The sequence below is a fragment of the Pholcus phalangioides genome, unplaced genomic scaffold (assembly GCF_987345545.1).
Source record: "Pholcus phalangioides strain wild (caught in Gottingen) unplaced genomic scaffold, Ppha-v1.0 ptg000009l_1, whole genome shotgun sequence".
Taxonomy (NCBI): domain Eukaryota; kingdom Metazoa; phylum Arthropoda; class Arachnida; order Araneae; family Pholcidae; genus Pholcus; species Pholcus phalangioides.
Window position 1 is genome coordinate 58173676 of NW_028301602.1, and position 16160 is coordinate 58189835.

A 16160-nucleotide genomic window follows, 5' to 3' on the forward strand; every position below is an offset into this window, starting at 1 on the left:
GCTTTTGTAACGAAATAGTTTTACGCTATATCTCGAGAGGTTCGAAACGCAATTAAAAGTCAGTGCTGTTATCTGATAGACATTTTTGAGACAAATCCAATGATACCACTCCGGTTTTAATCTCTTCTGGTCTGGGCACCAGGCTCGCGGCCTTCTTTCGTAACGAAATGGTTTTTAGGCTGCATCTCATGTGGTTCGCAACGCATATAGAAGACATTGGTATCGTCTGTTAGCTATTCCAAAAATAACTCTTATGATACCAATTTAATTATATCTACCATGAGATTCTGAACGTATTCAGGTCAAAACTCAGCCGTGTGTTTGACACAGCCTACCACGCCCCCCCCCCCCGTATTGAAGGTCAATTTACCATGGACCTCCCTTTAGTGAAAGCCAACCTACCGCAGACAACGTACGCATACAACGTACCCCCCCCCCGTATCAAAAATTAATATTTTGACGCCACCCCCCTCCCCCTAAAATTCAAAATGTATTGTTCATTATTATTTTCATATTATAACAAATTGAACTAATGAATCACAATTTTGTAGCACTAACTGTGTCCTTCATGCGATATTAGTAAATGAAAATGGTCCCGCGGATCCTTTACGAGGTACTCACGGACAACTGTGGGTCAGCGGACAAGTTAAAAAATACTGACCATTTGTTATGTGTAGTTTCTCCACAGAAACGACCCCCCCCCCCCCAATTTGTTGAAGAGACCTATGCGCAGAAACAGTCTTCAGAGCGTAAGTTGTCAATTTAGACTAGAACGTTGATTGTGCATTCAGAGATTCACGAATAGAAAAAATAATAAAATTTAAAAGCAACATGTCCATTTAAAATTGAATCCACAATAAAATACAAAATATTAAATGGGGGGGGGGGGGGATGACGAAGCATCAAAAAACTTTTTTTATGCACATTTCACATTTGATTTGAGGTGGGGGGGGGGGCAAGGAACAATACAATTCAAACTATGATCATGAGATCATTTAATCACCTTGTAATTCATTTCAGTTGATGTGAAGGTGGCTTGGTTTCCTACTCTAGTATATCAGCAAGAACTGTTCATATTGCTGAAAATTGATTCACCACGAAGCCTTATCTTCAATTTCATCACATATTTTATTTTAAACTATCAATTTTATTAACAATTTTATGTTAATTTATTGAGTTTCTATATATATATGATTTTATACCTGTAAATTTTCTTGCAATAAAAGTCTGACATGGTCTCGTCCCTCTTCTGGGCAATGGCTAAAATTGTTGATTAACAATACAGCTTGGACCTTGTTCAGTTCAAAGGTCAAAAAGGCATGAATATATTGTTAGTGCATATCTTTGCAGCTCTGATCAACTTAATTAGACATGGTTATACTGAATACTTACATAATCATGATTCTGCAGTTGAAAAAAATCAATGACAAATTCCAACTTTCTCATTGAGAAAGAATATTGACCCAACAGGTTGAAATGAACTTTTAAAAAATGCTGAAACAAATCATACAGCACAATTTGTATTCAGAATGCTCAAGAATTAAAAAGATATATTTAAATTTCTCAAGTCAACCATTTGTTTGTAATGTACACGAAAACTTGGGATATTTATTTAATATTTTAACAATACAATATTTCGTAACACAGTAAACAGCATCATGGAGTAAAAAATATTTCTCATTTAATAAAAACTACTAAGCTAAGATGTGTTTTGTTTTAGAACTCATCATCATCACATATGTTTAGAAAGATATCGAAAGCTTCTCTATTGCAATTGCCATCCTTCGTGAACACATACTTGTGGAAAGTCCCATCAACACATATCGCTGCAAATAAAATTGAATGTTGAAACAACTAAATTTCATATTCTATTAAAAATACCATTTACATAATACACACTAAAACCTTGGTATAACGTCAATGGGTTGTAACGTCAACCCGCCTATAATGTCAAGATAATTTTTAAAAGTTCCTACCACCAAATAATTAACAAATTGGACTCACTCGTTTAAGAGTCACTTTATCATTTCACTTATGAAGTCATTTTTATTTGGTATAATATCACATTTACGATGCAAAATTCTGATCGTATATTTTTATTGAAATGTATTACATAGTATTTTTTATTCCTACATTATTCCTTGAAACCAATAATTTTTTTGAGAAATGTGTCTTGACTCTATATTTCAATATTTAATAATTCTACTATTAAATTATAGTTTTTGTTTATTATATTAGACTTCTATATATTATTGTATTTAATACTGTCTATTAAAGGAAAGAAAATAAACAGTGAATCCATGGAAGAAAATTTGAGCTCCTAAATTTGAAAATATTTCCAGAGCTCCCATTCAAAAAATTAGGAAAAAGCAGGACTAAAAAGTAGGATGGGGGAGGGACATAATCATTCCATAACAAAAAAAAATTCCTAAAAAAATATTTTTTATTAAAAATTTTTTTCTAATTATTATTTTTTCTTCATAGCACTATGTCAGTACCCTATAAGATTGACTCAAGCCAAAGTAAAATGACAGAAATGACTTGGTTACAAAACAGTGACCAACACACTAGCAACCACAGATAATTCCTTTCTGTTCTCCTCACAATATAAATTACATTTTTTTGGAGTCTTCAACAGTCTCTAACATTGCACAGCAAATTATGAAGGCATGTAAGATCTTTAAGAATGACACTCCTTTGAGACCACTTTCAAAAGCAGTCAAAATGCGTAAATTACATTTAAAAAATTAAACCAAATGGCTTTATTTGCTTACATTTTACTGTTCAATACCAGTGTTATCATCTTTGAAAAATGAGAAGCACTTTCATTTCTAGCTCTTTGCTGAGTACTGTATACATTGTTTGTGCCTCTGCATGCCCTAAAAATACAGAAGGCAATGGAATGCTATTGGGTAGCATCAGAATCATCACACCTAGAATAGACCTATGTATCCAACTCCTTTGTAATGCAAACTGCTGCTTCACCTGTACACAAAATGTGCACCATAATTTTGAATGATGACTGCTAGTTACTGTCCAAGATTATGAAAAGTAAATACAAAACAATTTTTTCCATCCAGACTGAAATTTTTAATGACTATTCTACTTGTTCAACTCTCAAATTAAGCAAAAGAAAGATTAATAAGCCAAATGGTCTACATACATCCCCCAAATAGCCTTGTCAGAATAATTAATTGTAAACTACAAAATTTTTAATATTTGGCAATATAGTATTGACAATTTCCTGCTCAATTAAAACCAATTACACAAATTTTGTAGATAGGATTTGGTAGAAAAATAGGGCATTTTACCAAAAAATAGGAAAAGTAGGATGAGCGGGAGCCCTGTAAAAATGTGTGTACCTTTCTTTAAATGTGTGTACTAATCAAATTCTAATCCTATAATCTCATGCACTGGAGGAGCAATTACACTGAGATCTATAATTTAAAGCGAAAACTGTGGCACAAAGAAATCTGCACAATAATCTGAATTTGGATCCTGAACTGTATAATCAGAGGTTGGTCTGATAAATTGCTTGCTGATTGACTGAGGAAGATGCATTTTCTCATGATAGTAACTCCTTATTGCTTCCCTATGAATGTGGCTTTATGCAAGCTAAATTTTTTTTGGCATTCATTTAAAAAAATAACAAATTGTATTTCAAGAAATTTACACGAGTGTCTGTAAAGCTGGAATTTCGGTCAGTTCTCTGGACCCTTCAAAAATAAAATAAATTTGGCATTTCATTCCTTACATGCGGAATTGACTAAAATGTTTTGCTTTCCACAAAATTAATGACCGTTTTCACACAAACAAGACCCTATAAAAAAGTCTGGGCTGATTATTAGTCTTTTGAAAATATTATAAAAATATTATAATTATGAAATTTGTAAAGGAAATTTTTACAATTTTTTTATTTCACAAATTGCTCATGATATTAAAACTGGTTAAAATTTTTATTGTCAAAAAAATAATTGTTTTTGCAAATGAGACATAAATAATGTTTAGAAGCATGTATGATTCTCTAAAAATCACATCAGACTTCATAAACACTCTTCCTAACCTCGGGATTAGGAAGAGGGTCTATTCCATTGTAGGGAGGGGGAGGGTGTACACAAAATCACTGGGTTGCTAGTACCCTGCACAAATTAGTTATATTCACCAAATTGTATCTGCAGTGTTATCTGGTCTCAGTGATACAAATGAATTTCACAGGAGACCAAAATAATGCTGGAGATACCAAACGAGAAAATTCATGCATGGTTGCTTAAGAACAAAAGAAATATTATCGTCTGAGGCCAATGCTATGAGACATATCAAAGTTTATTTTTAGTCTTGAAGAATCATGCAGTTATTATAACTGCTATTAGTTATTATTCACGTTGAAAATACCTGCTTTGACACTACCATGATGAAAAATAAATTAGAGACATTTATGATGACTGATAATTAGAAATTCACTAAATAGTTACTTATCAAGTTCAGTTGGATTTACGTTTAATGAAAAATGAATGTATGCTCACCATATACAGACGAACGACTACCAAATGCACAGGCACATGCACATTCAGCCGCAACAGTAAAAGTAGCAAGAGCCCATTGTGACTCAACATACTGCCCAAGGAACCCCATCTTAGAGAATCTATAATCATTAAGTTTAAACTATTATTTCTCATCAGTTGTATGAAAAAGACCTAAAATATTATTACACAGCTTTTGTAGACATGAAAAACATTGCTCTCTTCAATTATTCAAAAATATGAACCTACAATAAGTGATAGAGATGAAAATTTTAAATATATCTGTAAGAACTAAAACAAATTATTTGCTTAATGACATACAAATCAGATATAATCAATGACTACATTTGGGTGCAAAATAATAATAATAAAGTAATAATAAAGTAAAAACACAAGTTCTGAAACTTCAATCAACAAAAAATATTTCTTGAATTTATAATTTTCACAACTCCATTTCTATTTTTTTTTCACAACACAAAATTACTTTTCTCTTCTCTCTCTCTTTATGTAATTTCTACAAATCGCGAAAGCCCACCATTTAGCTATAGGAAATATCACTGTGAACAAACCTGTAAAGTGATTGAAGGGGAAAAAAAATCGGAATAATATTTTGAAACTTACGTAGAGCGTCTGTTGAGGTGAGTATTCTTCAAAGCGAAAATATGTACAGTTCCTTTATCACTAGAGGCACATAAGTATTCTGAATCCTGACTGAAATTTATACTAAAAAATAAAAATAGATGTTAGGAAATAATAAAAATATATATAATGTGTTAAATATAAAGCAAATATGCAGATGAAATACATGTTACGCATACATAGGATGATGAATTTGGTATACATAAATACATTTTATAGAATGTTGATGATGTGAAGAAAAAGTTTTTGCAATATTTTACTTTTTGTGGGTGTTTTTTTCATCAGCCAAGAATGTTTTCCTTTTAGTTTAATCACACACTTCACATTTAATAAATCATGTAATTTATCATCATAACCTCTTACCAATACAGAGTTGCAGGATCAGCTCCTCTGCGAAGTTCTACAATCTGAGTTCTCTTATAAGTGTCGAAGACCCTTATTAATGTGCCCTAAAAACAATAGATTTTCAAAACATCATCTCACTTTAGATTTAAAACATTTAAGAATTATTTATTGATGATGGGAACACAGAATCGTATTGCTTACAAACAAAATATTCAATTATACACACAATAAAATTTCTTAAAACACTTTTTATACAGTCAAACTTGGTAAATTCAAAGCTTAAGGAGTACAGCAAAAAGTTTGAATTATTGCATTCATTGATATAGAATTTCTAGACTTCCACAAAAAATCAAAAATTCTCAGTGATTATAAAAGCATATTGAATGATATCATTCACTATGCCTGTATAAAACGTAAACGATCACAAAAAATATTTCATTCGTAAATTTATAACTTTTTCTTTTTTCTGGATGTTTTTATAATCATTGTACAAAATCTTCAAGTTGATTTAGAGAATGAAAGATGCAATTTCCAAGCTTCAACAGCATTATTTTTTCAAACATGTCCACAGCTTCTACAAGTGTTGGAGTAGGAACCTCTGCTGTTTTCTTATATTCATTTTCATCATGTTCATGAGAAAATTTGATGCGACTTTATTCTATATTTCTTCACAAATATACACATCAATAAGCCAACCACAGTTTCTCCCCCTAGAGTTGAGCAAACATATGAGCCTTGGTTGGGCAGGATGAAAATGTTGCCAAGCTACATGGATATTCAAAAATAAGTGAACAATAACATTAGAGACATGAATCTCCAACACATTTTACCAAACAATCAACTGGGATTTCAGCACTCAAGCTTTTAAACATTCAGTCTGCGTAGAGATTGCCATTCACACACAAACTTTCATATTTCTTGAGTAGTGGCATTCCCATCTGCTATTGGCAGGTGTTGATGAAGTCATCCAAGATCCAGTAAAACTCCAGGTGCCCATAGAAAGACAACAGCTAGTATATATAGAACTGGTTAAAAAACCATTCTTATTACTTAATTGCTTAGAGCCCCAATGAAAAAGTTTAGATTTTGTTGACTGTAATTTTTTGAATGTTGGCTAGGTGTATTATGGAAAAGATCAGTTAACAACAGAATGAAGAAAGGGATGACCAAAATTTAGCCAGAAATTCTGATAAAAAGACATTTTGACACATCTGAGTTAAACTTTGAATAATCCAAAACATCAGGAAAAAATATTTTATTAAGATTGATAAGCTAATTTTAATGCTAAACTAAATAGGAAACTGAAGGGGAATTCCAAAAATTCAAACATTTAAATTAAGCAAGTTTAAATCAGCCAAGTTCACCTGTATTAACTTTGACTTGACAAAAAGGAGTCAAGGGAAGTGAAATTCAAAACTTTCAAAATTTTTATGATTTTATTTTAAGCTAGTAGGTAATAACTGCAAAATTTCGAAGCATATGAAATAAGATAGTTTATGTGACAAATAATTTTAGGAAACTTAATTATCTGAACCTTTTTAGAAGCAGTGGCGACAAGTGTTCCTTGATGATTCAGAGTTATGTATGCAATATCTGTTTGATGAGCTGATATTGTGACTGGAGCTGAAGATGTACCTGGTTCTGTAGTTGCCAAGTCCTATATAAAAATACAACATGCATTTCACAAAATTACTAAAAATATGTTAATATTATAATTGTTAAGATATATTGTAACAGATGATCACCTTTGAAGAATTATTGTGATGCTCAAAATTGTCATAATACAGGATATGCCTCCAAAAGAAGGATAATATGAAAATAGGACATAATGGGTGGTTAACAATAATCGTAAATCACACTGGCCCAAAAAAAAACCCATTAACTTTGCTTGAAAGAATGAGGGAAAACTGTGTAAACTTACGACTATTTGTATACTGCCTATCTTGTGGCCAGGGAAGACTAGAAGCTGCCTTTCAGAACTTGGAAAAGGACTCATTTCAATAATTCCTGCAAGAAACGAACAATAAATGCGCATGCGAACATAATATTTGCAAATATAAAACACATACATATGATTTTAAATACAGTAAAACCTCGTTAAGTCGTCACTCTGATAAGTCGTCATTTTTCTTCAGACCCTTCCAGCTCTCATAGACCACAATGTTATTAAACCCTCGTTTACTCGTCGCTAATTTCGGTTAAGTCGTCACTATGAAAAAGTTTGAGAAACAGGAACAGACTATTTTTATGGCTCCCATTAAAAACAGAGCTTGCTAACAGCATTGCCATATGCTTAAAAGTCACCATAAAATCCTATATACCCAAACGGAACAGTTTAAGTAACAAAAGTTACGCTGGAGAAGTTCATTTGCTGACTAAGGTTTTTGGAACCTTGGGGACTGTTCAAGCTAGATCTCATGTCATTTCTGCATGGGCTCCATTGGAGAAACTGGACAAACCGGACACCCAAGCTCTGTCGCAAGAAGCAACGTAAGCACTTCGCCCCCCCACCCCCGGGGGGGGGGGGAAACAGGGGATCTCCGGCAAAACCTAAATTTATTGATATGTCAAAGATTACATATAGGGCAAGGAAAACAAAAATTATGTAAATCGAAGAATCAAATTATTAAAAAATTAGACATTCTTTCTCAAGTGTCGAGGTCTTCTGTTTACTTTTCCCTGCCCAGGGCCTCTCCACCAAGTCAAAAGTGTTTGAGATTACTTTGTAGTTGCATCATGAACTACTTACTGATGAAGAATTCAAACAATAAAATTAAATTTCATGTATATGTAAAACTAATGTGCAATAGAGAGTTCTGTTATAAAGAAAAGCTACTTATTCAAACAGTTGCTCTGTTAGTCTGTAAATTAAAAATTACTGGTATAAATCAAAGTGTACGTTACATTTCACCACAATAATTTAAGTAATAAGAGATAAAAAAAGATAAAAAATTGCTATTATTTTTTCTTCCGCAATCTATAAATTTTATTAATATTGTTATTTTGATTCATACTTTAATAAATGTCATATTACAAGATTAATTTATACGATTTTTATAACATTGCACATTAAATCTGACAGAACTCCGCCTAAGTCGTCACTCCGCTTAAGCCGTCATAATTTTTCGATAACTTGAGGTGACGACTTATCGAGGTTTTACTGTATTTTCATTTAAATAGCATCATACAGCACAAGTTGAAAACATCATAAAATATTCAATTATGGGTGAAATATGCAATTTTCCTTGATTTTAGCATTATCTATAAACAGGTAAAATCTTGTTTAGCAAAGTTGAATAGTTTTTCCTTTGAATTTTATTTCCAATCCCTCAATTTGGTGCAATTTCATAAATCTTTGAACTCATAAAAAATTTCACTTCTCCAAAAATAACTCAGACAAGAAATAAAAAAATATTGTACTGGTATAGCTGCATTTTTCAGCAGCTTTTTATTCCCCCAAACTTTCAGCAATTTTAGCAATATTCAGCAATTTGTCGTAAATTGAATATTTTAAATATCTCATATTCAGGATCACAATTTCCTGCATTTTTCTGAATCGAGTACGGGTGAGTCCTAATATGAAGGTGTAATTTTTATTTCAACCCAGTGTTACCAATATCAACTTCAACAACTGAATAAACTTTCATTCAGTTAAAATTAAATTATTGAGTCTGCCTGCGGACTACATATGCCATAGTCATGGACCAGAGGTGGGTACACAAACCATAGGTTGAGAAACTCTGTTTTAGAGGAATTTATTGTAATGAAGGACATTGTTGTAGATAGTTTTATGGTTATATCGTGTATCACTGTAGAAAGATTTCACTGTACATAGGTTTTATGCTAATGTAACATTTTTGAGAGGGAAGTCAGTAAATTTCGATAAAATAATATACAACAATAAAATTTTAAAACTTATTATTTAAAAAATAGTATAATTATCTAATGGATAACCTTCTTTTAATGATAAGAACTGGTCTTATGGGGAGAGTCTGCTTTTATAAATTTCATTAGCTTATACATATAACATTTGGTAATTAACAAAAGAACATTTAAGGAAAATCAATAGTACGGCGTAATAACATACCCAGATTCTTAAAAATTTTCAAATATTGTTACAGAGAATTATTATTACATTAATTACCTTTGGGATTTTCTCTTGTATCGAAAGTGAATAGTTTCATTGGATTATTTGGATACCTGAATATATGTATTTGAGTTCGCAGAGCTACAAATAATCTAAAAGAAAAACATGTAAGAAAATTACATAGACTACAATGATTCTAAAAATATTGAATATCATGATGTCATAAGAAACGTTTAGAAATAAAAAAGGGATGCATACATTTGTCAAGATTCACAAATGGCAGCAAGGGGTGGAAAAGTTCCATAATTCAGGGAGCTGAAATATTTTGAATGCCTTTCATTTTTTTTTTTCAGACCCCCCCCCCCCCTTCCCATGGAAATGACCCGCATCTTCTACTTGAAAAGTGAATATGTAGGGTGTCATAGAATCAAACTTATATTGAGCCCATGGGTCTGAGCCCCTCCAATATTTTCCGACATCTCATAATACTTATAGAAATATTGGGGGGGGGGGGGGAAGGAAGGTGAGCTCTCCTCCTCCCCAATATGTTCAAATCCTCACGATATTTTTAATAACATTTTGCCATTGATGAACTGCCATTTGAGCATTATTTTCACAACTGTTTTCATACATTATGGAAATACACTGTCAACTTCTTTCAATGCATTTTCAATCTTACAGATGGGACTTCAATATGACTGAATATAAAAGAGAAATATATAAAAGTCTATAAAGGCTATTTATCAGTGTACAATGGCATCTTGGCTAACAAAGACGAAATTTGTTCTGTGGCATAACAAATATAATTTCCTATAGGTTTATATGGAAAATTGCTTAGTTCATTTTAGGTTCTGCCCAAAATTGAAAGATAAGTTATATAAACAAAGAAGCACTGTAAAAAAGATGAAAGACAGGAAACTTCTACAAAGGCTGACATGAACAGCTTTACAATTGGATAAAAGAGAATTTACAGGAAGATGAGAAATCGAAGACCTTTTTATTTTACTTATTTTACACGACCCAGCAAGGATCATGGGAGCCGTTCTATGTAATGTGGTTGACTCACGTCTCTGTTTCTCTGTCTCATAGATGCACATGCAAAAGATAAGATCTCAGAATGTTCAGTGTTTTTTCAATGTCTTGCATTGAAATAACATGTGCGACGAAACCCTTCAAGTCTAGGCTCCCTTCTTTTTTATGCATTTTCTTTCAGCTTAACATTTCATTATGCATGAAGTCATTAAAAAATTTTTGAAAGAGAAATAAAAGTATTTCTGTGAAGTGATTCTAAAAGTGAATATAAATTGATCAGGATCATGTAATAGTAATTCTGATGGTAATTGATGCAAATATTCAGTTCACAGCATGGCTATTTTATATCAGAGTGTGCACCCATATCAAAAAAGTGTTTGTTTGCGGCATCTGTACTCATTACCTGAGGCTTCTTCTTAATCATATATGCACCTCGTACACATTCCTCTGCGGAATTTCTAAAGAATCGGCACATGCCGGAATGTGTGTTCTGAGTGTATGTGTGGCCCCTAACGTATTTAAATATTGTTGAGTTGCACTTGTTTTAGTGTTCATGCTGCCATCTGAGGCTGATATTACCTGAGGCTGAAAAATCGAAAAAATAATCTTTGTAAGCCGAGTAATTCATTAGCCAAGGTATCACTGTATCACAATCACATTTGTTCTTGCTTGAACTAGTCAACTTAATTCAACTTATGGCAATTTCAAGAGAGAACTTACCTATCTCTTCTTAGCTTCACAGAGAGGACAGGTGAAGGAAATGTCAGTTCTAAGACAAATTTCCCTGACAAATCATCCCATATTAACACTGAAGAAATGAAAATAAACTAAATTAAAACTATAAGCTTCAAAGTTACATAAATATACACACGTCTAAAATCTGATTAGTTAGCAAATGCGATAGCCAAAACCCCAAACAGTCTTGTTTCTGGTATACAAATAGACTTTGACCAAATGACTTGGTCGGAACATGAACCAGCCATAGCCTACACAGGACATATGTCATAAAATATTAATGTTATGGCAAATTTCACAGTCTGTCCACTTTATGAAGTACATGACCATTTCACACATCAGACATTGGATGCTTCCAAAGAACCTAGTCTTCAGATACAGGTTACAATATACAAGTTTAGTACAAAAGTGAAATTTTTCTGTTAAAAATGCACATTTTCCAAACACAAGCACATGATCACAGTATTTTTGCTAATAAAGTAGTGTTTATTGAGTGAGATAATCAAGAAAAATAATTGTTTAGTCTATGAGAATACTGTGTTAAGTAATGTTTCAAAATTACACTGACTTCTGGAAAGTTACACCAGAGGTGTATGTAAGCTGTGTGGGGGCATAATGTGGCATATGGGCATAAATGTGTTATGAAAATGCATTTGCCATAAAAATCATTCGACTGGGAAGCCTTTACAATTCTCAAACTATAATTCAACCAAACAGTCAGAGGCATAATTACTTAGAGGGCTATAAGCCAGGGCGGTACATTTTAGCAGTTGGTGATCAAGAGCATCAAATTTGCATGGGGAAAAGATGACAAAATTTGAATAGGCGGCAGAGCTATAAAGCCACCTGTGCAAAAAGTCAGTATAACTTCTATTCACACAATGACAAAAGAAAGTAAAATTTAATCACATCTCGTCATCTCAAAAAAAGGAGGAATAAAAAAACCTTACCAGCGTTCTCTGCAAATTTCTGTTTGTGTCCACCGCCAACAATTGCTATCAAGTTTGTGCGATACAGCATCTCGCATATAGCCAAACTTCCAACAACTGCAGATCCTGAAAGTTTTGGGAATAAAGATGATTATCTGATAAGAGATGATATATTTCAAAGCATAATCATTTTAAATGTCAAAATATGTTTATTACGCTTTAATGCTGACACACATTTTCTTGTCAACAAATACTCACCAAGGTGCATCTTTTCAGACAGTGGCTCAACATTATATATTCGAAGACCAGTATCCATGGCACAGGCGAAGCAACCTGAAGAACAGTATAGAAAATGTTTAATTTTAATTTGTTAAAAATTTGAGGGAAAATTATGGGATTAAAAAACTACACAAATTTAAAACAATTTTTAGGCACCAGCCAAATTTCTTAGGAGCCAAGAATGATTTTAATCTCAAGAAAAATGGTCTTAAATAATGTTTTTTTTACTTTACCGGGACTTCATATCCTTTTCCCTACGATACACTGTCACAAAATCAGAAATTTTTATGCCATTTATAGACTGCAATTTAGCAATCACATACACAAAATTTTAGGTGCCAACACTGATTTTCAACAGCAAACTCAGACAAATCCAGGTGCCAGCACCTGGGATTTGTAGGGTCCTGCCGTAGCATATTTCAAGAAGATTTCAGCTTTTCAGTAGCACAATTTATTTCAAGTTCATTAACTCTTTTGCAGCCGGTTTCCCCCCCCCCCTCAAAATAGACTCATCCAAGTCTCGACTAATCTTTTTTCTTTCTTTTTACTTTTTTTCCTCTTCACCCTTCTATGAGACTGCAGGTTTCCGCCTATCTGCTAGGAAAAGCATTCCGACCGGAATGCTTTTCCAAGACAACATGCTATCCTTTTCTTTTTAAAGCCATTTTCAATCCTTCATCATCATCATCACATCTCAGCTCTCTTGCTTTATCGTGCTCATTACTTAAATGTATATCCTTGGTTTGATATTTTCTCTATTTTTCCACGGACAAATATTCTATAATCTGATACGAAAACACTCCAGTTTTTAAAAGAAGTTTGGTTCATACCAGAGAAAGAAAGTTCAGTTTCTTGGCCCAAATAGGTACTCTTCCATCATAACCATGCCACACATTTTCGACAGCAAATTGGTGCATTTTGTCTTCTTCTGTATGCATTGTTAAACAAACTAACAAATTTGGGGCCATTATACCGAAAAAAACCGGAGGCTGAAAAAAAAGTGCCAAGTGGTATGGTTATAACGGAAGAGTTCCTGAAATATGTCCCTAAAATAGTTCCGAACAGCCATTGACACAAAGAATTTGGTTGGTGGTAATTGATTTTTTTGTTACCTCTTTTTGTCTTTTGGATTATTGAGCATATTTTTAGGTTTTAAATCTTGTGAAATTTATTTTTGACAGCCATCTTCAATGTCTCTAAATTTGAAGTTCTTTAATGAACAAAAAAAATTGTTGGTTGCCAAAGGGGCCAAAATCTTGACACAATACAATATTGCCAATCTGGCAGTAACCTCACTTATGGAATCTAAACAGAATTCCATTATTGAGGGTCTCTTGAAAAGTCTATCCTGGGGATTCCCAGCCTAGGAGCCCTGCTACAGGATGTGGAGGCCATGATTTCAATCAAAGAAACATTGACCTTAACGCTCATTCAAGAGATGAAACAGCTATAGTACTATCTATTTTTTCTTTGGCGACACGTTTTTTGGCAATTTCTTTTCTAGCATATTGGAATCTTTCTTCCTGGTTGACTATTTTTTTCCTGTCAGCTCTTATTATTTTCTTTGGTTTCTAGGTATGCCATTTTTTTTACTGTTGGTTTGTATTGTTGTCATTTGAGGATGAAGTCACCCCTACAGATCGCTGTAATAATACAGCAGACGCTTGTATAGGTTTTTATTGAACCCAGAAACTGTTTTTGACCAAACCCAGAGAGCTTTTTCCCCTGACTTTTGTATTATTTAAAATAGAGTCCGGGTTTTATATTTATATTCCAGAGAATATTTATTTATATATCAGAAGGGATGGTTGTTTACGCGAGTCCTGATTTTTATTAATTTCAATCCCCTATCTGGTCTAGGATGCTATATTTTAATCTTGATCCCTTATTTGGTCTAGAACAGGGCTGGACAAATCCCAGGTACCAGGTCGCCATAGCATTCAAAAAATTGGCATCGGCACCTAAATTTTTCTTTGTGTAGTCAGCATGAAATGTTCAGATTTTATAGCAGTATATTTGGCAACATGGAAAAGGGTCACTATGCCCTGAAAACAAACAAAGCATTATTTTGGACCTTTTTCTTCGGTTAAATTTTTTTGTTGCCTAAAAAATTGTTCTGGTGCATAGATTTTTTTGAGATTCGTCCAGCCCCGATTTAGAATGTCTTGTTTTTAATCTTGATCCCGTTTAGTCTAAGAATGTTATTGTTTCTGTTGTTATTTTATCATCATTTTTCGTTTTAACAGCCATAGTGTTATCCCCCTTTCGGCGATTTTTTTTTTCTTTGGCATGGAAGACGTCTGAAAGCAGGACTCCACTTAACTCTTGCTGAATTCTCGGCATGCTTTCGGACGTTTTTCTCGCCAAAGAAAATCGCCAGCACATTGCTGAAAGGGCAAATCTATCAATATTCTCAAGAGATCACATGGGAAACAAAAAAAAAATCAAGAATGAGACAATGCAAAATCCTACAATATGTGTTAAAATCGAAGAATAACAAACAAAATTTGAAAATTAATTTTAAAGACATAATTATAAATTATTACTCCAGTAAATCAGTTGAAGATAAACAAATATGTAACTTTGATAGAAATTTTCAATTTGAAAGAGCATTTTCAAAAATAGACGCAACAGTTAGAGAAGAAACTCATCCATTACCATGATCTTGATTGAATCTGAGGCTTAATATGTTTCCAACATTGGTATGAACCTGATTCATAACGATTCCGGATTCTGTTTTCCAACCTCAAAAGCCAAAAGAATATTTTACAGCGGGGGAAAAAAAAATAATTTAAAGCAATATCAGCTGATACTGACTACGCATTGTTTGTAAACCATAGCTGACAATTTGAACGGACTACTTCAAGTACTTGGACCTTCCGTCAAGTTCGCCAATTTAAAAGAAAAATTTCAATAATATAATTTTGAGGGAGGGGAAAGCAAATTTTCAAAATCGTCATTGAAAAAATTTCGATTAAAAATCATCTGCACTTAAGGTAATTCTCAAACTGTGTTCCGTGGCTACCTTGGATGCTATGAGATCGGTCAGAGAAATATTTTTCAACCTGTGGTCTGAACATACGCAGAAAATCAATTTTATATACAGGGCCGCAACTAGAGGGGGAGCCGGCGGATCTCGTGCCCCGGGCGCTGGATCCGAGGGGGCGCAAATTTCATTCTGAAACCTCTCCGTCAACATTACAAGGGGGCGTCGAAATGGGCTCTTGCCCCGGATGACTAAGCACCTAGTTGCAGCCCTGCTTATGTAGACAATGTACATTTTGGATTCAATGGGGAAGTGGCAAGGAGGTTGACCTTCGATAGAGGACGGAGGTGGATGTCCGTGGCAGCGCCGTCTTAAGAGCATCATGGGTCCCCAGACCAAGTGATTTTTCTGAGGCCCAGTCAGGCAAATTCACATGCTAACTCAGAAAAATTCAACCATATATTATTTTTGTGAGACTCCCAGTCCGTGCCCAAGTACGCCCATGCTTTAAGACGGTACTGGTCCGTTGTGCCTTCATCCTCACTAAAGTATTGGGGGGGGGGAAAGGAAGTCTGTGACATTAAAAACAGGAAGGAAAACACTGGGTC

At 33.6% G+C, this 16160-nt stretch overlaps 1 protein-coding gene across 1 annotated transcript; it reads right to left on the reverse strand.

The window, feature by feature from the left end:
* Positions 1 to 1664: 1664 nt before the first annotated feature.
* LOC149083383 (WD repeat domain phosphoinositide-interacting protein 4-like) lies at positions 1665 to 15427 on the reverse strand. The gene is made up of 11 exons (XM_089236655.1): positions 15225 to 15427; positions 12546 to 12620; positions 12309 to 12413; positions 11344 to 11431; positions 9649 to 9743; positions 7426 to 7511; positions 7039 to 7161; positions 5523 to 5608; positions 5142 to 5243; positions 4524 to 4642; positions 1665 to 1826 (listed from the first exon to the last, which is right to left on the reverse strand). The coding sequence occupies exons 1-11, from the start codon at positions 15283 to 15285 to the stop codon at positions 1717 to 1719; spliced, it is 1050 nt and encodes a 349-aa protein (XP_089092781.1). The 5' UTR covers positions 15286 to 15427; the 3' UTR covers positions 1665 to 1716.
* Positions 15428 to 16160: the final 733 nt, after the last annotated feature.

Excerpts from the sequence above, each read along its gene's own strand:
- LOC149083383 (XM_089236655.1), bottom strand. The coding sequence starts at position 15,285 with ATGAATCAGGTTCATACCAATGTTGGAAACATATTAAGCCTCAGATTC. Across the intron at positions 12,621-15,224 it reads CAGATTCAATCAAGATCATG|GTTGCTTCGCCTGTGCCATG; the intron begins GTAATGGATGAG and ends ACTGTTCTTCAG. Across the intron at positions 9,744-11,343 it reads GTGAAGCTAAGAAGAGATAG|ATTATTTGTAGCTCTGCGAA; the intron begins GTAAGTTCTCTC and ends TTTTTCTTTTAG.